At 47.3% G+C, this 22,636-nt stretch overlaps 8 protein-coding genes across 8 annotated transcripts; 4 read left to right on the top strand and 4 right to left on the bottom strand.

Annotated features, from left to right (window-relative positions):
• Positions 1-2,325: 2,325 nt before the first annotated feature.
• Positions 2,326-3,144, bottom strand: LDX57_002622 (uncharacterized protein). Its single transcript, XM_046084273.1, has 2 exons — positions 2,680-3,144; positions 2,326-2,614 (listed from the first exon to the last, which is right to left on the bottom strand). Exon 1 carries the CDS (start codon positions 3,035-3,037, stop codon positions 2,684-2,686), a length of 354 nt encoding a protein of 117 aa, XP_045940236.1. The 5' UTR covers positions 3,038-3,144; the 3' UTR covers positions 2,326-2,614; positions 2,680-2,683.
• Positions 3,145-4,771: 1,627 nt separating this feature from the next.
• On the top strand, positions 4,772-5,709 carry LDX57_002621 (uncharacterized protein; the record flags this gene model as incomplete). The annotated part of the gene is made up of 3 exons (XM_046084272.1): positions 4,772-4,801; positions 4,861-5,272; positions 5,336-5,709. The coding sequence occupies 3 exons, from the start codon at positions 4,772-4,774 to the stop codon at positions 5,707-5,709; spliced, it is 816 nt and encodes a 271-aa protein (XP_045940235.1).
• A 2,160-nt stretch (positions 5,710-7,869) lies between these two features.
• LDX57_002620 (uncharacterized protein) lies at positions 7,870-8,864 on the bottom strand (the record flags this gene model as incomplete). The annotated part of the gene is made up of 3 exons (XM_046084271.1): positions 7,870-8,551; positions 8,615-8,798; positions 8,846-8,864. The coding sequence occupies 3 exons, from the start codon at positions 8,862-8,864 to the stop codon at positions 7,870-7,872; spliced, it is 885 nt and encodes a 294-aa protein (XP_045940234.1).
• Positions 8,865-9,051: 187 nt separating this feature from the next.
• On the bottom strand, positions 9,052-10,739 carry LDX57_002619 (uncharacterized protein; the record flags this gene model as incomplete). Its single annotated transcript, XM_046084270.1, has 4 exons — positions 9,052-9,750; positions 9,811-10,172; positions 10,235-10,595; positions 10,644-10,739. The coding sequence occupies 4 exons, from the start codon at positions 10,737-10,739 to the stop codon at positions 9,052-9,054; spliced, it is 1,518 nt and encodes a 505-aa protein (XP_045940233.1).
• A 1,133-nt stretch (positions 10,740-11,872) lies between these two features.
• LDX57_002618 (uncharacterized protein) lies at positions 11,873-12,773 on the top strand (the record flags this gene model as incomplete). Its single annotated transcript, XM_046084269.1, has 2 exons — positions 11,873-12,055; positions 12,108-12,773. The coding sequence occupies 2 exons, from the start codon at positions 11,873-11,875 to the stop codon at positions 12,771-12,773; spliced, it is 849 nt and encodes a 282-aa protein (XP_045940232.1).
• A 3,513-nt stretch (positions 12,774-16,286) lies between these two features.
• On the bottom strand, positions 16,287-17,657 carry LDX57_002617 (uncharacterized protein; the record flags this gene model as incomplete). Its single annotated transcript, XM_046084268.1, has 4 exons — positions 16,287-16,863; positions 16,925-17,189; positions 17,261-17,569; positions 17,623-17,657. The coding sequence occupies 4 exons, from the start codon at positions 17,655-17,657 to the stop codon at positions 16,366-16,368; spliced, it is 1,107 nt and encodes a 368-aa protein (XP_045940231.1). The 3' UTR covers positions 16,287-16,365.
• Positions 17,658-18,880: 1,223 nt separating this feature from the next.
• LDX57_002616 (uncharacterized protein) lies at positions 18,881-20,667 on the top strand (the record flags this gene model as incomplete). Its single annotated transcript, XM_046084267.1, has 1 exon — positions 18,881-20,667. Exon 1 carries the CDS (start codon positions 18,946-18,948, stop codon positions 20,665-20,667), a length of 1,722 nt encoding a protein of 573 aa, XP_045940230.1. The 5' UTR covers positions 18,881-18,945.
• Positions 20,668-21,101: 434 nt separating this feature from the next.
• On the top strand, positions 21,102-22,171 carry LDX57_002615 (aromatic alcohol reductase; the record flags this gene model as incomplete). The annotated part of the gene is made up of 2 exons (XM_046084266.1): positions 21,102-21,170; positions 21,227-22,171. The coding sequence occupies 2 exons, from the start codon at positions 21,102-21,104 to the stop codon at positions 22,169-22,171; spliced, it is 1,014 nt and encodes a 337-aa protein (XP_045940229.1).
• Between the last annotated feature and the right edge of the window lie 465 nt (positions 22,172-22,636).

Here is a 22,636-nt window from a genome sequence, read left to right as displayed (position 1 = left end):
CATTGTGATAAGAATGAAGAAGCAAATTCCATAAGAGTACCCAACGCAAACCCGCTTACGTACCTATCGATTTGTAGATGGAATGATGAAATCCTATAATTATAAGCTTCCGGATTGGCAGTGCTCCATTGGAAATTTCAAATTACCGATTGGCTTGACGCTTTAGATCACTTCTTGGCAGGTCTATTTCCCATGTTGGGACTAGTTAGTGTGGTGACTTTGTTGATAGAGCAGGCTTTGGTCTGTTTTGGCCCCTGTCTTTTATTTTGTTTATGATGTCACATCACCAGCCCCCTTCACAAAATATGTGTGATCGAAACCAACATCATATGGATAACCTCATTGGGTTTACAATCGGCGGTCCAACAGCTATTGGCCCCATGATTGAGCCGAGTCAGACGCTAGGAGCCTGTGTGCCGATCTCGCCCATATCTTCAGCTCTCTTCAAATCCACTAGGAGTCCAGGGCCACGCACTCAATACGCTAACGTCACAGCCTGGATTATAGTTTCGGCGAAGCATTGCTTCGCCTAGGCTTTCAGCCTCTGGTGGTATAAACCCACTTAGGGTCTTGGCGTTGGTATTTACCAAATTAGGAAACATGTGAGGCGATTCTCATTGGATCTTACCATCATAACTTCCTACATAAATAATTATGTGGATGGCGAAGGTGCCCGGACTAAGAGCATGAAGGATTGTCAGCCGGCTGAAATAGAAGGTATAAATTGACCGCATCTCGCCTACTCTCCATCTGAACACCCATCACTCGAAAACCCATTCTTCTCCTCACCGCAGCACAATATGCGTATGCCGACTCCAAATGTGTATGTCAGTGTTAAGGTGCGGGCTGGCGGAGGTGGTAGAGTTGGTGACAAATAGATAGACAGATTGGCTAAAAATTTATAGTATCTTTGGATTACTATAAAGTTAAGCTATATATAGGCTAATAAATAAGATATGGTTTAAAGAGCTATAGTTGTTGCATTCGCCCTGCATGAAGCTCGTCAAGCTCGGCAGATCGGTACATTGTACAGATGGTTCTTATTATCTGCCCATTGCGGTAATGATTTATATAGTTTTCTTTAAAAATTGCCCATTTTAGAGTAGCCGGCTTAATAATCTCTTTAACTATAGTAATATTTTATCTACTATTAATTTAATTATTAATTTTATTAAATTTTCTATTTATACTGTTGGATATTGATAGCATATCTATTGAGATCTTATTTCAAAAGAGGATCTGATGATTACGTCTTATATTTTGATTTCTATGTATCGAGAGCTTCTAGTCACTTTAATTAACCACGGACAGCTATAGTAAGCTTATAGCTTCTATAGATACCTTAAATAATGATTACTATAGTCGGTTGCTATTAGGATAGTACTTTTTAAAAAATTTGCCGAGACTATTGGAGGTATATTAGGAAGTCTATTAGTATTCTAGAAAGAGCTATACCTAAATTTAAGCACAAGATTGCTATAGCAGGATACTTATATAATAAATAAACTCTAGAGTGATATATAACTTTATAAATCTAAGGATTTAGAAGCGGCTTGTAAGAGGCAGCCAGAACAAGTGCAGTTCCCTGCTGGCACTTGAATTCCCTTCTATCGAGGTACCGGGTATTCATATATAGTCTTATTTATGATTACTTCTGCATAGATTGAAGAATTATATAAAGTATATTAAGAAGCATGTTGTCAAACATGCTTTCTTAGAAAATAGATTTAATCTGAACATGCTTGTTAATAAAAGAATTGTTTTCTTTCTTCCAGGTCAGATTTGTATAACTGACGATCTATATATAAGATGAGATTTGCATTAATTAAAATATTTTTATAGGGATTAAAATCCGCACAAGCGTTAATATACATCAGCTTATCTGTAAGTCTACGGATTGCTCGCTATAAAGATAGAAATCAAATCTGCAAAAAGTAATATGCGTGAAAATAGTTATTTCCAGCCGTCATATGCTCTTCAGGTGTGCCGGTCCAATCTATTATGTATTGTTCTGTTGCCCAAATAACCAGAGGCGCAGTTAGTTCGAGCCGTCCTACTGACAGCACACAAGCCGTAGTTGATTGGGTGACCACCAGCGAATCCAGGCCGTTGTATCACCCCCCCCCCCCCCCCCTTTTTTTTTTTTGTAGCTATCTTTCTGTATTACTATTACTTTTCAAGACTTCTTTATCGAAAAGATGTTTATGCCTATCTATAAGCTTCCGCCCGCTTCCGCACTACCTCTGTACCTACGCCCATGAAGAGAAGAGAAGGCCGCACAAGTGCGGCCTGAAATTCTTCTTGATGGTCTGATCCATTGAAATTCTGAGCGAGCGACTAGGTTAAATACATAAAAAAGGCAGAAACCCTAAACCGAGAGAGTAAGTAGAGGCCTGTTCGCAGGAACTGCAGATTCTGCAAATATCAGATTCATCACTGTAGGATTGCACGAGTTCGGTGAGATGACCTCTACATGAGCGGTTTGTGTAGAGAAAGATCGACTAATTGCTGTAATGCAGGTTGGATCGATGGGAGGCATGCTTGAGTATTGAAGTCTGTCAACCGCATTAGAATGATCCCTAGCGCTTTGCAGAGGAGTTGAGTCGCGAGATGCCTATATCTCAAGGGCCAAGTTAAATATTTGTTCCAATTGTCATGGGAGCAGAGGTAGCAACATACCTGGCTAGTAGAGCTTCATGCCCCGAGCGACCGAAACAGGCGAATGACCATCGATATTGTAGCATTGCTTGGAGTGGAAGTAGTCTCCATCATAAGAGTACGTGTCATATAGGAATGAGTTCGTACTGCAGCTGGGTTGGTTGTAGAACGCAATCCTCTGCCCGTTACTCTTTCCCCATCCATTTTCCTTGTAAGACTGGAATGGTTTGGTTTTGGTAGAGCAAGCTGCATTGTTGTCGACCTTGACATCCTGGACCGTGCCCGTGCAGTCACGGCCGCTGTAGGTCAAGACATTGACTGCAAGGCTGCCTTTAATGCAGAGGGCGGCGACGGCGGTAAGGATCTTAGAGACATGCATTTTAAAAGATGTTAAAAGTACCAAGAAAGCTTTGCTTGTATGTAAGATCAAAAGAATGATTTGAATGATGTTGGCAACTTTTCGGCTTTGGTGAACGAAGGAACACTCTTGACTGAGATGTGAACGTTGGTTTATATATCTACAGTGGTGGCATTTCCAGCTTACAAGCCTCCAGATGTCGAGTCATCAGTCGATTCACTCTTCCGAGCGTATCCAGCTTAGAGAGCATTCTCAGCCATCAGAGCGTATTCAGTTTAAAGGGCTTATTCAGCCATCAGAGCGTATTTAGCCTGCAGAGCGTATTTAGCCTGCAGAGCGTATTCAGCTTAGAGATCGTATTCAGCCTTGAGAACGTGTTCGATCTTCGGGGAGAGCTCATTCTTGAGGAAGTAATTAGCCCTTGAAGCGCGGTCGATCTTTGAAGTGTACCTAGCACCTAAGGTCACCTGGCGATTCCTTCTGCCAAATGTCATGACAGGGAAAAAATGACATTAGCACACCTGGGCACTGTGTAAGCGTGATCTACTCCGTACTCCGTAAATATTTCCATTTCAGGACCCACTTCTGACGTGTGTATTTAGTCGGTTTCTACTAGAATTGTTCCCTCTGATTGGCACATGCCGGACATTCTCGGAACTCTTGGCGTCACGTATAATTCGTCTATATTTTTTCTGTCCAATGACAAGCCAATTACCTTAATATTCCAAAAAAGTTTTGGACCATTCCATATGGCCCCTTTCTAGCCTTTGCAGCGTATTCAGCCCTTGGGGCGTCTCCAGTCCTCAGATCATCTTTCTTGTTCGGGCTCTGTTCAATGAGCGGATTCAATCTTCAGAGTGCGTTAGAACATTAATAACTGCGAGCAAAATGAGTGGGAATTTGTATGGATAATCAGTGATTGGATAGGAAGTTGTGGTAGGGCTTGGGTCGCTTGGCTGTGCTGGCTGTGCTGGCTTTGCTGGCTTTGCTATGAGAATAAATCGGTAAAATTGCGTTTACAGCGAGAAGTAGATTACTGCTAATGATAACGCCAACTGGGTTAGTGTTAAACCGCCCTGTATAACTAAACGGAATTTTACAGTGTTGGCGTACGCGAATCTGCGCCCTAACAACTACCTCCGAGCATACGACATTCTATGTACATCGCCTCTCGTCGTCGATGAGAACATTTCGCTATGCCAATCATCTCGATGGCGCTCGGCACCGGAGAGTGAACAACCTTTCTTTCAGAGGAATGTGTCAGGGTAGGATGTTCCATCGACTGATGTAACCTCAAGTTGCCTCGGTCTTGGGACGAAGAACAATGGGAGTCGACCTGATATTGTCGCAAGTACCAACCCCTATTGACTCCCCCTGTCAATCCACCTGTCCCTCGCTTTTCCAGTCTATAGGATTGCTATTGTCATCGATCGTTGCTCTCTACATATTCCTGTCCTTGCAACCCTCCCATCTCCCCCAGCGCCACCAGATACGCTCTTTGTCCTAATCCTGGTCCCATCAACAACACTCGTATTCAACCCTAATTCCCATTTTCTGCCACTCATACTGACGACTGTGGCGGGCCTGGTAGATCTGATCTACATCAATTCTCATCTGAGATGAAAAGGCTTGCTTTAATTTTTAAATCGCGCCCGCGTCCCTGGTATCACTCTCCCACATTCTCTCCTCCCTTTCAGAGAAGGCAATTGGTTCTCATTTCCTCTCCATGCACAACACCTCACTACAGAACAAATCATGCCCTCCTCGAACAAATCCGAGAGAACTGTCCTCATAACCGGCTGCTCTGACGGCAGTCCTTCGCAAAACTTAAAAACGTTGAAAAGGTCGGCATCGAAACCGTCAAACTTGACACCCTCTCCGAATCCTCCCTCCGGCAATGTGTCGCCTCAGTCACCAAGCTCACGAGTGGCTCGCTCGATGCGCTAATCAACAATGCCGGCGCGGGCTACTCGATGCCCGGCTCGGATATGGATATCGGACGGGCTCGGGAGCTGTTCGAGTTGAATGTCTGGTCACTTGTCGCCGTTACGCAGGCGCTTCTGCCGTTGCTACTTGCTTCGACCTGTGACCAGGGTGCGTTGCTAGTGAACCACGGGTCGCTCTCGGGTGTGGTTGCGGCGTCAGGGCCGTTCGCGGGGGCGTATAACGCCTCCAAGGCGGCCGTTATGAGCTTTACCGAGACGTGGCGGCTGGAGCTCGAGCCGTTTAATATTCGCGTGATTGATCTTGTTACTGGTTGGCTTTTCCCTTCTTCCGTATCAGCGGGATGTGGGTGAGGTGTAATAACCCTGCTCCCAGGCGCGGTGCGCTCCAACTTCCACATCACCGCCGAACCCCCCGAACTCCCGGTAAACTCGCTCTACAACGTCGCTAAGGAGGCCGTAGAGAATGCAATGGCGAGCGACGACGCTAACGAGAGTACCGACCCCGAGGAGTGGGCGAAGGGGGTCGTCAAGGAGCTGAGCAAGCGTAGCCCGCCCTACTGGATCTGGGCGGGTAAGTTCGCGAACATCGTCAGACTCGCGTCGCTACTCCCATTAGGGATCTTTGATCGGTTTATGAAACGGATGTGTGCGTTGGATGTTGTTGAGCGGAATCTCAGTACCGGTAAAGGCAGGGGCCAGAGACCCCAATCTAGCCTGATGGCGGGAGTCGACGACCAGAAGATTTGATTTTGGGGTCGGTAGAAGAAACATTGGATGTCTTCAACAGGACATGGCCCTCTCTGGCCCTTTGCTGACGACGGACGTTGGAGACACACAGCCGACAATCGAAGAGGCGATGAATGGTTTGGGGCTTCTACGTGTAGTTATTGCTGGGTATCAGAATCACTAAATCTCGCCCTCTTTCACAGCGCAGCCTCCTTCTCGCCGGCCTTAACAACCTCATTCCCATCCGGAATACCCCTCAACAACACCTATAGGTCTCTTCTCGAACGACTCAGAGTAGTTCTCGTCGTCCACGTCCATCCTCCCGGGCAATGGCCACCAGAAATCTAATGCCCAGTACACGAGACCCGAGATTTCACACCCCAGAAATCACGCCAGCTGATACAGGCTTATTATCAACCGTCTGTGCTCCGAGCAAGGCCCGAAATGTGCAGGAGCGCACAAGATTCAGACCTGCTCCCTCAAAGTCGATAGGGACCAGTCAGGTACCTTCGGGGACATAGCCTTCTCGTTAGTAGGTCCGTTCTGGCGCGTCAATATTGTCGTTGAACAGAACTCCGTCCCCAACGTGTCGCGCGCGCTCAAGGCAAATGAGCACACCAAGCTCATGAAATCATGGAGAGCTGCTAACGCAGATGAGCGTTGGTTGGCCAAACCTTTAGAAAGATAGCGTGTAGCGAGATGCTTTGTGCCCTTCTCCAAGGGAACCTCTGGTCGCATTGGGCAAAAGTACTCGCTCCTTTAAATTTATTTTGGAGTACAAAGTGAATCGGATTGGCATACTCCCGGCTCTACTTAATCCTGATTTCTGTTGTCTATATAATATAACCCTATTCGAGACTACTTTTGAAAACGGTATATAACTTATTCAATGGCCAGCATGGCTGGGATAATAATAACATTCAGATGAAGATTACTAGTAACAATAGTTCCTTTGTGTGTGCTATAAGTCACATGTAGAGAGCTGGAGTGAAAGCTTGATAAATAGAATATGGCAGGTTAAAATGTCTATTGTTATGCGTTGTTACACAAAGATGCGATACTGGATTAATGAGACATGTCGGCTAAGATTGAGAAATCTAATAGCACTCATAGAGATTACTGATTTGTGATCGACGGCTAAACAACAAACATTCCGTCTCTTAGACTCTTGTTCTCCCTGTTTTGTATCGGCATCAAATATCTCTTGAGAAGTCGCTTTATATGTCGGATTCGGATGCAAGCGACATTTTGATCCTGGCAATTTCCGCATGGATCATCCCTATCGCACCGAACCTGGTACACATGAGACTAGGAATGAGGCACCATATTAGCTAGGAGAGTATATTATACCTTTCGAGAATGACACCCGTCACACTGAGTATCAATTAGAGCCATCCAAATTCAGCCGATGGAAAGAGATATGGAGACGTACCACACGCCGCGGCAGCATTTTCTAGTTGAAATTCTTGCAGTGCTAGTATTCCGCTTAGCATCCACGAGATCATTTATCCGTCTGTTGCGAAAATACCGTTCAAACAATTCGAAGTGATTCGTAGCAACCGGTGCTTTATGAATTCTTCAACGCGCCCTAAGGGAAGACAAAAAGAGGTTGCCAAGCACGAGAAGCGTCGGAGGCCCCTTAAGACAGAGGAACTGCGCCAGACGACGAATAGGGCTGGCCATTCAAGGACTCTCTGTGTATTTTAAAGTATAGATACTGTCGGCGAGTGTCTTATCTTATCTCTGTACTCAGCCTCATGCCTTGTTTGGCGGGAGAATAATTAAGCCTGGGTATGGCTCCGCTCAGCAGTGATGGTGTAACCCCGAAAAAGGCCTTCCCGATACCTTCAATTCTACCGCGTAGGTTGGGAGTTGTATATTGGATTCTGTATTGCTATGCATATGATATTATTACAGACAACATAAAACGAGATAGCCGCAATTGCGGTAATGAGAGAATATAGACCCGGTTCATGTCCAAGCTCAAGCGCACTATCACACTCAACGGCGATTTATCTGGAGTTGCTCAGCGCCGAGACACGCAGCACAACACGCCTGTCTTCGCCAAAAAATAAAGAGCTCCTAGAAACCGAAAGATAGATAGGCCAGACGTAGCCCATAGAATAATTTTAAAGTACCATGCCGTGCGGTCAGTTGATGTGGTCTGACGGTGTTATCAGCCTAATGCCCTAGATAGAAATGTTGGATCATGGTAAAACATACCGTCAAGCACAATTTCCTCACACTGGAGTTGTTGATCATCAACGCCAACAGGCAATTAGACAAAGACCACAGGAGCACCAGATTGGTTCGAAATGTTTTGTACGAATCATCCAGTTGCACTTCCTTTTTCTCTGCCGGCTGCTGCCACGGTGTCAGGGCGCGTCGGACAGTAAGCTCAAACTCGGTGTCAATGTCCGCCTGGGGCTTATCCACCTCCTCAACGAAGGCCTTCTGCGCACCTGATTTCTTGGTCTGCGCGGAGGGCAGGGAGGCCGCGTCGTCGGAACCTTTTGTTCCCCATGACACGTCATGCCAGTTGCAAAACGCGTAGACGTTGAGAACGTTGATGGTTGAAGGCATCCCGAGAAAGTACGCCCAGGAAGATGTCAGAAGATGCCAAGGGTCGCAGTATAAGATGCTCGCTATAAGATACGTTCCGTAGGTTGACACAAGCGCTATCAACACGAGGCCTGTCGTCGAGGTGAAAAAGGAACCCAGTAACCCTTTAGCTCCATGATCAAGATCGAGATCTATATTGCCGCCGCTAAATGCCTGAGCCACGAGGTAAAACGAAAGAATAAGGGTGTATAACTGAACCAGGGAGAAATATAGAAAGGATAGAATATACGAAAATTGGGACCTAGATAGAACAACCCTTGTTGTTAGCGGGCACCTCCACGACCGACGGAATGGAAATATCTACCCTTTCGGCCGATTCCCGAGCGCAAGGAAGAACTGCTGCATCAAGAATGCCAAGTATAACATTTTAATGACATTATTGAAGACCGGCGTGACGTCATTCCCGAATGGCCAGCCCTTGTCTTTGTTCGTCGCACTTGGAGTTCCCACGATGTCCATGATCACCGAGGTAGTAAGCCAGTAGGATGCTGCCTCGATTAGCCCTCTTCGCTCGCCGATAAAAAAGAAGACATACCGAGAGAGAACCATGTCATTGTCAGTTGGCAAATATTATATAACAACTGCACGTGGAGGAAGGCAAGTCGAACAATATTGTGACCACTTCTGTAGATACGACTGAAGTGCATCACGGAATAGAGACTTGCGGCGAAGGATCCATTCAACCAACGGCGCCTTTGACTGAGAAACTCCGCCGGCGCTGCGTTCTTATGATGAGAATCATTATGATCCTTTCAAAGGAAGGGTGGATGACTCACCTTCTGGCACGTCAGTCTCCCCTTTGGAGGCTTTCACATAGCTCAGTGTCCATTGAGCACCAGTCTTCGCAACCAGCTCAAAACACAAGATGCGGTCCTCAGCCAGAAACATATTTTTTTTGAAGATATTCATCCCGTCAATTCCTTTTTTGCCTAATCTCTTTGACAAAGTATGATCTCCATGGAAATACTGCTCCAGAGGTCGACCCATAATTGCACGGTAGCGATAGGCGGAAAACGCCCCTGGCAAGACGCTGACATACCCAAAGACGCTCTCTAGGGGCTTGTCCAGAATGTTCGATATCTTATACTCAAAGTTCTGTGCCGCTACTAAAGGATTAGCTAGCTTTTCCCAGCGAGGGCCGAGCAGGGCATGGATCTCGCCACACGCCCCTCCCAGATTTTTGTTGTTGTAGAACGCTTCCCATAGCGCAAGAAGGGATTTATGGCCCGGTTTCGTGCCCGCGTCAATCAGTATACATATCTCGGGGTTCAGGATCCGTCCAAATGCATTGAATAGCCAGCGGTGAGAGTTAATCTTCTTGCTGTTTTTCTGCTTCAGACAAAAGATCATCTGTACCGGCGGCAGGTTCTCCGGATCGTCGCTTTGTGGACGGACGAGCTGCTGGGAGGGAGTGACCGATAACTGGGTGGTATACTCGAACTAGGGCAGTCATAAGCGTTAGTCCTAACCGCCGTCCATGTTTTGAGGAGATTCACAGACTATATGTGCCACGGTCTCTTTGCCATCAACGTCATGCTTCATAATACCATCCTGGTATATCCCGATTGTAGCCAGAACATCAAGAACATCCTTATCACAAGGGCCAATGCCATCAAATATCAAGCATACCACAATCTTCTGCCATGCAGGCCCTCCTTTGTCCCAAAACTGGGTCTTCTTCAAGTTCACAATATCTTGAATATTCTGCATGACCCCATGCAGTGTTCGAGCGGTCAGGACCTTGTCTTCATTATAATAAGTGATTGCGATCATGAGTTCAGTATATCGATTATACATGGCGGCCCGTAAATTATAGCCGTTGCGTAGAGTAAAGTCATCAGAGTCGCAGGTGGCAGCCGTGTCTAACGTATCGCGTCAGCCGCTAGCCAATGTAGTGTGGCTTGGTCTGTTCTGTCAACCTTACATCGGAGATGCGTGAACTCTTCGGCAGCCGTGCCATCTAAATCGCGGTATTTTGCTTCGACCGAGTTGCGGATCGCGCTGGGAACTGGATAGTCAATGCTGAGAACATTGCCCCGGACAAGGTTAATCCGGCGAGTTGGGTAGCGGCGGAGGCCTGAGGCTCCAGTGACAGTTTGACGTCTCTGCCAGGAAGTCGTACTGGCCTCTTCGGAGCCAGCTTGCAGTTCCGAGCCATCGTATGGATTCAGCTGTGCGATGTCCGAGTACGAGGGTGAGCCGGCAGAAGGGCGACGGTCCTCTGGCTGCCCAGGTAGCAGGGATTGCGAAACTTCCTCATGCTCGTGGACAACGTAGGGGTTGGACTAGCTTTATGTCAGTTCATGACCCGGGATCTCTCGTGGGATGCGCACAATGGGAGATGGTAGCCGCTGAAGTGAATAGTGACTGCCCGCCCGCTCAAAAGACAGAGGGCGAGGGCGTGAAAGGTGATCTTGTGCATCATCCATGCTGTGCCGTCGGTGCAGAGTATTCTGACTTGTGTCATGAATTCACAGCGTACGCGGGAAAGAGTGAGCGCCTCAAAACGTTCGAGATGAAATATGTGGAAACATTCGATTTCCCAGTCTGCACAAGTCATCTTGGCTGCTACATGCGCACATGTTTCCAGAAATTTGTTAGTGCCAAATAGGACAGGATAATCCAGTATAGTGCAGGATGGTACATCCTGTACCATAGAAGGCACGTTCTAATTACGTCTATATGGCCCACTCTTATGCCGAGCCAATCACGGGCTCCCGGGTCGAGTCAATTTATAGTCGGGAATCGTGATGGTTCTTTATTGACCACAGTGTTCAGAATGAAGACTTATTGGTTCAGTTAAATCAAAAAGTAGGGCGCGGTTTCGTTGGGCATTGGCTCGTCGTGAATCAACGAGCTGAACCATGGGTTATAGGCAGTGTGGCAAGGGTGACGATCCCAAGACGGAGACTTTTGACTGCATTCATCCTTATTTGCTGTCATCAACGTATCTATAAATTATCGGTACTTACATTTGAGTATAAATAGATATTATATGTACGTGTGCTGAGAACGATGTTTCGAAGCTCCCGGTTAGGAACTTAATGCACTCAGGTTCATCCTGTATCAGATCCAACCTTGGCGTCATACCATTCACGCTGTCTAGAGCGCCATGAATCGTTGGAGCACCTCCCGCATTGACATTCAAATTCAGCTGGACAAAAAGCAGCCTGTCTTCACAAGCGAAGATGTGATATCGGGCCATGTCATCCTCTACAGTGAAGTGGAAGTGGACATCGCCACGATAACGATCAATTTGTCGGGGACAGCTACCTCCAGGCTGGACTCGGGAAAGCTTACTGAATCACATAAGGTAGATATCTTCCGTCCCTGTCTTTTGCAAGTTGGAGTGGCTGATTTCATTGGGGGAAAAAAGCTTTTCAAAAGGAATGAACAAATTTTCCCGCCTAGCACCTGCGCAGGGGGGTTTACATCTGCAGCTGTGACGCTCTGTCCGGGAGAGCATTCTTTTCCATTTTCAATTCGGGTGAGTAATCTGCTATTTTCCGACATTCAATCTGGGCCTCGTGTAATGCTTTGTATTCGTTAGTTCCCCCCGGTCATGGAATGCTACAAAAATAGCACTGCAGATGCTGCTCGCAAGCAAGCGGCAGCTCGTGAGCCGCCGCACCTCATACGGAAACTTCCGCCATCGTCTGGGAACAAATGTACGCCCGATGAGATTAAGTATACTCTCGAAGCGAGCGTCGTACAGCAGGGTCTCCTACGTCGGACCCAAAAAGCTGTGAGCCTTCCGCCTCGAGTGAAACGTGCCCTGTCCTGACATCAAGCACCAGACTCGGAACGTACCCTTCCATCCGCTATCTACCATCCGCCAACCGCTACGTAGCTTGAAAATCAGCAAGAACGTGAATCTCCGCGTGAAGGCCTCGGAGCTACCACGTTCACCCCTGACCTACGAGGTCGAGGTCGAACTGAAGAACGGACCATTCCTCCTGCTCGGACACCCCATTGCGCTGGAAGTTACTATCAAGCACACGAACGGCGAAAAAAAGGCGATTTCACTGCAATCTTTCCAAACTTTACTCCGTGAAAGAACAGGGATCCGAGCCTGTGGGTCGATACAAAGCTTTACTCGTTCGTGGGTCATCCAGACGATGGCAAATCTGCGCCAGCCACTCGTGGCTGAGAACCACCCAACGGTTGGATCCGTTCTGAAACTCGACGACAGACTATGGAGTCGACATTGCGTACCGGCACACCTGGGTCCCACATTTGAAACGTGCAATCTTGGCCGAAGCTACGAACTTGAAGTAAGACTTGGCATCCAATTTGGCCGGAACCACGTGAGCCGGCACGATAGTATAGAAGCTGAAATATTGGAGTTTGAATTCCCCGCATATGTTTCGGTGCCCTCGTTCACGCGATTTACGCGATCCTATGTTGGAGGCCCGGGGCCTAAACGAGACCGATGTGAGAGACAGGCCCTCGAAAAGGCGTAAAATTGAATGTCCATTTCTTAGGCATGAATTTCCAGACTGTGCTACAAACCCACAGAACCGTATTGTATGACGGGGATGGGATACCTCCCGTCCGCTAGAAGATCTCTCCGTAAGTACCGGAGAGACAGTCGGAAGGTCCGGGGCGGGAGGGCCAAGAACTTCGGCATTATTAAGAATGATGATCCAGTAATCCACCTGCCGTGCCGGCTAATTATAGTCGGCATGGGCCAACTCTCCCACCCCCGAGACCTCGTCAGGCAACGCCAGAAATCCACCCACGGAAAATTGCAGCACCCGTTCTGCACAACACATGGTCCGCATCAGGAAATGAGGCCCACACGGCATAACACTAGGGCCATATAAGGAAGAACTTTCAGATCACGCCAGTTATATGTGTACGGAATATAGTTATTAGTGGCGGACCCGACCACCCACCGCCTTTCGCCGGTGGGTGGTCGGCAGCGTAAAGGAATTTGCAGCGTAAAGGAAGAATTTCAATAAAACACCTTTTTGAAGCCATACCAACCACCAAATATGTCTAAATCCTCTAAAATTCGCGATGAACGCGTAAATGAGGCCGTTGAATTCGTTCAGCACAATAAAAATCTCTCTATCGCGAAGATCGCGCGGCAATTTGGCGTTTTTTACCGCATTTTGCATGGCCGCATTTACGATCAACGAGGCTCTTGTAGTGTTCGAATCCTTTCAAATAAGGCTCTTGATCAGTATCAAGAGACTGCTTTAGTCCATTGAATTACAAAAATGCAAGATCTTCACCTTCCCGTCACTATCTCGATGATTGAAGAATGGGCAAATCTCATAGTCAAACGCGTCAATCCCGAGCGAAGCGTCAATCGATCGTGGGTGTATCGTCTCGTAAAAAGACTCTCTCCGGACCTCAAATTGGTTATAATGATGTAGAAAACAAAGGAGGTGAAAAGGATTGAAGCTGAAGATGTTGGAGTTTTGCAGTTTTGGTATAATCAACTCGCGAATATCGTCAAATCTCTTCCGCCACGATTCGTATACAATTTCGACGAATGCGGCTTTCAACCAGGAGTTGGAAAGTGTCAAAAAGTCATCAGCAGACATAAAGAATGTCCTGATCTTCCTGAATCCGAACATTCCGAGATCATTACAGCGCTTGAATGTGTTGTAGCGGATGGTTGGAGTATGTCGCCGCTCTTTATCTTTAAAGGCAAGAAATTTATGGAGAATTGGTATGATGAAGAATTGCCGAATTTCTATACTGTAGTCTCAGAAAAAGGCTATGTCAACGATCAATTAGCAATTGATTGGCTTCACAAATTTCATCAAGAAACTTCGACTGAAAATCGCTTGAAAAAAGAAGAAAAACGTGTGCTTATTTTTGACGGTCATACAATTCATAAGACCGTTGAATTTATACAACTTTGCGAGATCTACGAGATTCTTTCTTTTTGTTTTAAATCTCATACGACTCATCTTTGCCAATTGCTTGATGGAAAGCCCTTTCTCGCTTACAAAACGCACTTTAAAACGTTGAATAATCGCATTGCGCAGTGGAGTGAAAAACCGGGAGATAAATCGAACTTTTTACATGATATCGCTGAAGCACACAAAAAGGCTTTTTATTCGCGAATCATTCGCGAAGCCTTTAAAGAACGCGGTATCTTCCCTCCTGATGGATCTGCTCAAATTGAAGCAATTGAAAAGACTTTATCATTGTTTCCAGAGATCTTAGCGTTTGATCTTCGCGTATACGGAGAGACTACGCCTCTCCCAAATTTCTCTTCTTCAAGCGTTGAAAATACGCCTTCAAAAAGCGCTCAAGATGTTATGAAAAGCGAGAAAAAGCTCTTTAAAATCATAGATTCCGTGGATCTCATTCCAAAGCTTCGTAGAGGCTTTCAACGCGTACTGCATTATTCAAAACTTCAAGCGGAAGAACTCGCGAATCTCAACACCATGATCGAACGAATTACAGCAATTCAGGCTTTTCGTTGCCGCAAAACAACTAAACGAGAGGTTCCAAGGCTTCGAGATACTGGTATATTGAGTGTCAAAGATGCGAATTGATCGATTTCCGATCGTAAAGCGAAGGAAGAGGCGAGCAAGCAGAAAAAGGCGATCAAAGCATATAAAGAAGCGTTTGGAACCTCTCCACCACCGTTCGTTTTTGAAGGTCAAAATACTGCTTCAAATAAAGAGAATTAGTATAGGAATACGTTGAATAGTTGCATTTTATTAATTTTTTACGTGTTTTGTTGAGATATTTCAAATTGCTTCAAATTCTTCCTTTACGCTGCCGACCACCCACCGGCGAAAGGCGGTGGGTGGTCGGGTCCGCCACTAATATTTGTATAATATCGTTTAGGTCCAAATTAAACAAGGAGATAGTATATCTATAGAAATATATGTAATTGCTACTGTTATAGAATATAGCTCTATTATAAGCTTCTACTGGTCTTTAGTTTATTATAATAAATTATTCATAAATAGAGAGTCCAGACACTTTATTTATATAATAAGCTTATGATAAGGATTTTAGTAGTAAAATGTAAGGAATATGAATCATTAAACGTAGGTATATTAACTACGAATAAGCTGTATAGGATATAGCAGCTGGATATAGGTAGAAGCCCCTATTTATAATACTAAATACTAATTATATAACTACTAGGAATCATTGCCTCATAGTCCTCCATTATTCTAACAATCTCCCAACCCCCCAGGAGACCATTCCGTAAGCACCCTAGTCAGATTTGACAATACGTTAAGAATGTCCTCAAGAAAGTGCATAATGCAAATCATCCCAGTGAGGGGCATGTGGTCAGATGAGGGAACCCATGTCGAGCCTGAGCGGCCCGGATGCACCGGGGTACAGAAGGGTACGCCACGACGGTGCCATTCGGGAATAGGTCTTAGCAGATTCCTGCCGGTCACGAGTGATTTATGGAAGAGCAGGAATGGATAGAAAAGATGTGATCGCTTTATCGGGCATACAGACGGCGGAAGAGAGCACAATGCCGGTCACATGGTTGGGAATTACTGGCTCACGGAATCCGAGCCGTGCTTGTAGGCCTATATATATCTATGGTGAAGCAATCATATAATAGCTATGGATTATATCACCAATTGTCGCAATCATCAAAGCTAGAGCTAGGTGGGTAGCCAACAGCGAATACCGGTTATCGTATGTCTTTCTTTGTTAATAAATCTAATGCATCTTCTTATTTTCTTCCTTGGCTGACTACCCTCTGCTGCCATCCTGGCTTCGTTCCATCGTCTAGTTATCAAGTCCTTTGACAGGTCTTTTCGCCCGCTCTTTTCAAGGGTCGGAAAAGAAAACTCTTCAAACCAGAAGGTAAACAAGAGGTCTTTCAGGCTTAAAGATAAGAATACTACAAACAGCGCCAAAGCTGAGAAATGACTAGTGATAGAATGCCGTAAACTCACAGATCTCCTATCATTTTCATTTCTGTTAATTGTGGCTGACAATTGTGTTTGAACGAGCAGTTCGCCGACCCTGCTCTTAAATGTGCGTAGAGCAACTATATAAGCTCCTGATATGCCTATGTCCATATAGTATTACTGAGTGGTTATAGAACCTTCACGCCGGGATTCTAAGAAGGAGTTTCTGAACACCATCAAGTATCTCCTGCTGGGTCTTGATCATCGACATGATACTCTGTTGGTCTCGTAAAGACTCCAATATCTTCCTCTGGCTGGCAATTCCCGAAAGAATCTTCTGCTGGTCTCGCTCAATATGTCGCACCCTTGAACTCATATCCCGCATTTCTAGCCTCTGTTGATACTCTACTTCCTGCATAATCGCTCGAGCCTGCTTCTGAATCTTCACGATAAGCTTTGGAATAGGGCCATCCTGAAACGTCATGGCGTGGATAAATCGTCCGGCAAAGCTCTTCTTAGTTATCATGGCTGCCTCTGCACCGAATGCAAGGACGTGAGAGTACAGTTTTATCATTGCCTCCTTTACTTCCGGCGCCGGGTAGAGGTCGTATTCTCGCTTGCAGAGTCTTATAGCATCGCTTGCTTCCGCAAGACCTTCCACCATGAGTTCGAATGTATTCTCGGATGCTTTGGATGCCTAGAGAAGTAGATCGGTTAGTTGATGATGATATATGAGTGATTGGTAGCATCCATCGTACCTGAAGAAGCACGGTGTAGCTGCTCAGTATAGTATTTGTATATTGAGAAGGCAAGATATTAGTCCACGCATTGACACCAGAGAGCATCCTGTTTTTGCTCGTGGAAAAGCCTCTTCCTTGCTTATTTATGTTTTGTCTTTCTATGTTCTCAAGGAGGACACTTAGATCCGCAGAGCCAGTCTGCTCACCCAGCCGCTCCAACAGGCTTGAGTCCTTGAATTCTTTCAGAACCCTCTCAAAGTCTGCATCGTTTTCTTTGAACGTGCTTTTATCGAGAAAAATGCAGTTTAGCAATTTATTCGGCGAAAGATAGTCAGTTGCTTTTTGATTACTCACCGAGCTCTTGACACTTTCATCTTTGTGTAGTTACTCGCATCGTTTTTTCCTTCAATGTTTGGGAATAAAGGCTCCGCTGGTACTTCGATGTGATCTAAGGATGGGAATCCTGTAGACATAGACTCATAAAGGTCCTCCATGCGGACCTCTGTCTTTATGTTCCAGTCGTTATACCTTTCCAGATCTCGCTCAACTGATTGTCGTATAGAGTAGGTGAAGACTTGGAGACTTTTGCGCAACTCCGAATACAAATTCTCTTGATTTTCGATAACCTGGCCGATTCTCTGTCCGAGGTCGAGATCAATAAACCTACAGAATGTCCATCAGCGATGGCCTTCTACACAGGCAGTAATATTACCAACCTTCCTGAGATCTGAAGAGCGAGAGACATGTTCATCTTGGCGGTGTCTAGCTTCTTTGAGAGATCTTGAATACGACCGCTGTCCAAAACCCAAGATACTTTCTTTGCAGTACCTTTGAGAGTTGACAAGTTCGCAAGATTGTGGCTGTCAGTAAGATCAAATATTGCCTGGAACTCTACCTGGCAAGCCTGCAACGTCGGCCTTATAGTATCTTGAGCTACATTGTTGTCTGTCGAGGATGGCGAAATCTCGATTTGCTCTGCAAAAGCTTTGACATGGGGCAGAAGTCTTTGAAATCCTTCTAGCTGCCATAACAAGTGCTTGATCTCGTCTCCTGCCTCGGCGACTGAGCTGATGAATTTATATAATTGTAGACATTTCCCGAATACTATGTCCACTAGACTTATGATGGATATAGGATCCGTCATTGCGCGTGCTCTTAGTTAGATGCAATGCTAACATCTAGCAACAATGCCAATGCAGGGAGGGCCAACAAGTAACAAGCTTCACAGGAGATAAATGGATATTCAGGGACACGGTCAAAAAAAGATGATCTGCAGGTGGGTCCTAACATATCCTTTGCACGGCTGAGGAACTGATGCCCAACAAATCGATTGGGCAGAAATGGGATGCAACTAATCACTGTAACAACAGACTGTATTCGGGCGGTATTTTTTCTTCATCACAGGCCTGCAGTATGTCAACCAACAACCCTTAGGGTAAGTAGTTGGCTTGAAGATCTTTTAAATAAAAAACCGTTTTATCGCAGTAAATTTTTATTTTGTATTTTATTTTTTATTTTTTAGGCAAATCCTTACCATTCCTTTGATAATATACAGTGTACCTTCCAGTCATGAGCGTATCTGCTTATCTGAGGGGTTCAAATCTAAGCTCGTATTCACCAAATAGAGCTTTGAAGGCCATGTATATAATTCAGACTCTTGGCCTATGATCAAGACAACTCAACGGTCACAACGAGCAGATGTTATAGCTTTTCCAAAGGTTTTATGAAATAAGAACAATATCATAAGAACGTATTACTGCTATTTTGCTAATTAAATATCGTTATATCATAGAACAGTGTATATACCATTTCGTCAAGCGATGGATCTAATCGGTTAAGTGAGGCGATGAAAATGCCGGCTTAGTCAACTCGCCTGCCACAACACCGCGCAACAACATCGTCCCCCATAACCGAGTCCCTAGCGTGTCTATCACGAAATTCGCTCGCTTCGGGCCTTGCCTGTAACACTAATCGCGCTGATCAAGTGCACTTGTACTTTTACAGCAAGAGGCTTTGAAATTCAAATCCTCTTGGCTGTCATGCCTACAACAATCTCCAGACGCAAGCGCGCCAGGAAGGCATGCATCCCTTGCCATCAGCGCAAGCGGAAATGCGACACCGAATATCCTTGTGGCATGTGCACGAGCTATGACTACGACTGCAGGTACACCGACGAAGATACCGCTGGCACCGCGGGTGGTGGAGTTGATGACCCGCCCCAAGCCAAGCGTATCGCCCATGGTCGCAGAAGTCGTTTAAATAGCCGATCTCATGTAGAGCAAGGCCCTCATGGAACCGATAGCTCATCGACGAACAGCCTCACTGTCGTAGCCAGCCCGTCAACAGGCATCTTTGACGCGCACAAGTCCAGATACGCCGGGGCGTCAGCGGCCATGGCATTTCCACACATCCTCGGCGTGGCTCTCGGTTCTGACAGCCCTCCCAAGATGCGGTCATTTGCTTACAACTTCGGCATCCGACCTGAAGAGACATCCAACACGCACGGCTTTCTCGGGAATCTCATCTCCTTGAAAGACCTCCGTCACTTCGCAGGTGTTTACTCCGCGGTCCTGGCCCCTATCGGGGACCTGTTTGACCCCCGAATCTTTCTCGACCGATGTGAAGATTATTACCATGGCCCCGGTAGTACGCAAGTTGCGTTTGCTGCAGTAGCTGCTGGCGTAGCTAGTCTTGGGTCGTTCCTATCTCCCGAGAGACACCCGCGAGAGTCTGACCTGGTGCAGTACGCCAAAGCCATTCTCGATGATCCCGCTTCCATGCGCATGCACAGCATCGACCACATAGTCGCGTGGGGCTTGCGAGTGCTTTACCTGCGCGCCACGACCCGTCCTAACAATGCCTGGATCGCTTCTTGCACCCTCATGCACCTCTGTGAGACAGTGGGGTTGCACGAGGAAGGGAACATCAAGAAGATGGCGTCCACATCCAGCGCCGCTACCCTTGGATATGATGCCGACCGGCTGAGGGGTATTTTTTGGTTCGCTTGGGCGGGACACAACATGCTGTCGTATGAGCAAGATTGTTCGGCGGTACACTTTCGGGCTGTGACTTGTCAGGGTATCATCCCGACCCCGGATTCCGCTGCAGACCAGTTTGTACGGTTAGTCCAGATCATTCCGGCGCCTAACTCGCCGTTTCAACTTGAACGGCAGCCTTCAAGTCCGAATGAAGAGCTATTTGAGCGTTTGAAGGCATTGGACGAATTCCAAGTCACTCATCCGTTCCTGGTGGTAACCAAGGCAGACATCGCTCTTTGCTTCTATAGACGCGCATACCAACTCAAGTCCTGGATACCGGACGAGTTTATCAAGCTCGTCATCGATATCGGCAACGCGGGTGTGGAGGCGGCCGAACAGCTCGCTAACCACGGTCGTCTATTTTGGAACGTCATTGGCAGTGTCTTCCAGTATGCCTGCGTTCTGTTGGCAATAGACACGCCAACCGCTTCCGTCCACATCGGCACTGCCTTCAAAGGCTTGGAAACCCTGGTCAAGGCGGCCGATACAGGACTCACGCGTGAGGCGTTGTCCATGGCGCGACATCTACTCAGCCTGAAAATGGCAAAGAAGCGCAACGAGCTTGCGCAGCTGGAAGCTGTCGAGGCAAGCTACGGATTCTCTCAGCCGCAGCCAGCAACTGAGGCCCGCAACTCTGCGCCAGACATGAGCTGGGAGCTGGACTGGGACCAGTTCTTCGTCGACCCGTATCTTTCGATGCTCGGTTGGGACGCCCAGTTATAGTGGCGTATCGGCTGTTGGACATGGTTTTCCAAATCACTGCAAGAAACTGATAGATCGCATGTCATCCTGTCCTTCTTAGTAGGATTTTGATCCTCTGGATTGTACAATTTTGGGCAGACTCGGAATTCCGCGAATGAAAAGTGCCAGCGGCCGTAAGCGGCTTTGGTGCGGCTACTGCGGACTTATCGCTTATCCATCGCCGCATCGAAGGTGTTGGCGTGAGGCGGCGGCGGCGGAGATGCGCGGACTTTAGGTTGGCCCCATCGGAGTCCCTAAGTCCGATAGAGGACTCAAGGCTGGAAGCTCGAATGTATAAATGGACGGGGATTCCCTGCTCTCACCATTCACAATCACAACAATCAATAACTTCACGAATTCATTCGACGTCCTTTTCTTCTTCCTTTTTATCTTTCCTCTTGCTTCTGGAACCCAAAATGCCGAGATACGCCAAAGATCAGCCCACCGGCTTCAGCAACGCCATCGAGCGAGTCGCTATTGTCGGAGTAAGTAAACCAGTTCACACCACCACATCCACAACAACACTAAGAAACATCCTCAGGCCGGAGGCACAGTTGGATCGCACATCACCGCAGCCCTCCTCAAGACCGGGAAACACACAGTCACGGCCCTTTCCCGCAAAGACAGTCCCAACAAACTCCCCGCGGGCGTCCTAGTCGCCCCAGTCAACTACGACGACCAGGCTTCTATTGTCGCCGCCCTCAAGGACCAGCAGTTCCTGATCATAACCATGTCACCTATCGCGCCCCGCGACGCCCACAGCAAGCTCGTCCAGGCCGCCGCTAAAGCCGGTGTTCCCTACGTGATGCCGAACGGGTACGGCGGTGACATTGACAACGTCAAACTCGGCGAGGAGACACTACTGGGCCCGGTCGCCATCGCCAATCGAGCCGAGATCGAGAAACTCGGCATGCAGTGGATCACCGTGTGTTGTGGCTTCTGGTACGACTACAGCTTGGCGGGCGGCGAGGCACGATTCGGGTTCGACTTTGACAAACGCTCCCTGACCATCTACGACGACGGAAACACCAAAAACACCACATCCACGTTATCGCAGGTCGGACGGGCCGTGGCCAAGGTACTGAGCCTCAATGAGCTTCCAGAAGACGAGAATGACCAGAGCCTTACGCTGTCGACGTTCCTCAACAAAGGCGTGTACATCAAGAGCTTTGTCGTCAGCCAGAACGAGATGTTTGAGAGCGTCAAGCGTGTTACCGGAACCACTGACGCGGACTGGAGAGTCACGCACGAGGCCACGAAGAAGCGATACGAGGAAGGACTGGCGCAGGTTAAAGGTGGGAACATGGCTGGTTTTGGTAAATTGCTCTACGCAAGAGCGTTTTACCCGGATGATGCGAGCAACTTTTCGGCCAAGGCGCAGAATGAAATACTTGGGTTGCCGGAGGAGACTTTGGATGAAGCTACAAAGGTCGGGATCGATATGGTGAAGGAGCTACAGAGCCGTGCTGAGCGTATGGCTTCCTGAAGGCGCGCCATCTACTGAGCCTTTTTTTTTTTTTTTTTTCTCCTGCTACATCTTTGCTTCACAGGTATCGAAAAAGAGTGAACTCGCATTTGGTTTGATCGTAAAACTACCTACCTCCGTTCTAATACGCTCTTCCGCTGCGGAGGGCCCGGACGCCGGCTCCTGTTGCTGCAACAGCTACTGCTATCGCTCCTCCTCGGCCTCCTCGGCCTCCCCCTCTTCCTCCCCCTCTTCCTCCTCTACCTCCTCTTCCTCCGCCTCTTCCTCCGCCTCTCCCTCTTCCTCCGCCTCTTCCTCCTCCAGCTCCTCTTCCTCGTCCTCCTCGTCCTGGTCCTGGTCCTCCCCCCCCTTACCCCGCGGCCGAGCGGGTGCCAGGGGCCGTCAAGGAAGCCTAAGACTGCCTGAGCACCTACCACAGAATGAACACGGCAGTAATGCCGGAGCACGTTCTCCTGTTCGGGCTCC

Source organism: Aspergillus melleus, assembly GCF_016097325.1.
Source record: "Aspergillus melleus strain CBS 546.65 chromosome Unknown contig1, whole genome shotgun sequence".
Classification (NCBI taxonomy): Eukaryota; Fungi; Ascomycota; class Eurotiomycetes; order Eurotiales; family Aspergillaceae; genus Aspergillus; species Aspergillus melleus.
This window is presented reverse-complemented; position numbering and strand designations above follow the sequence as displayed.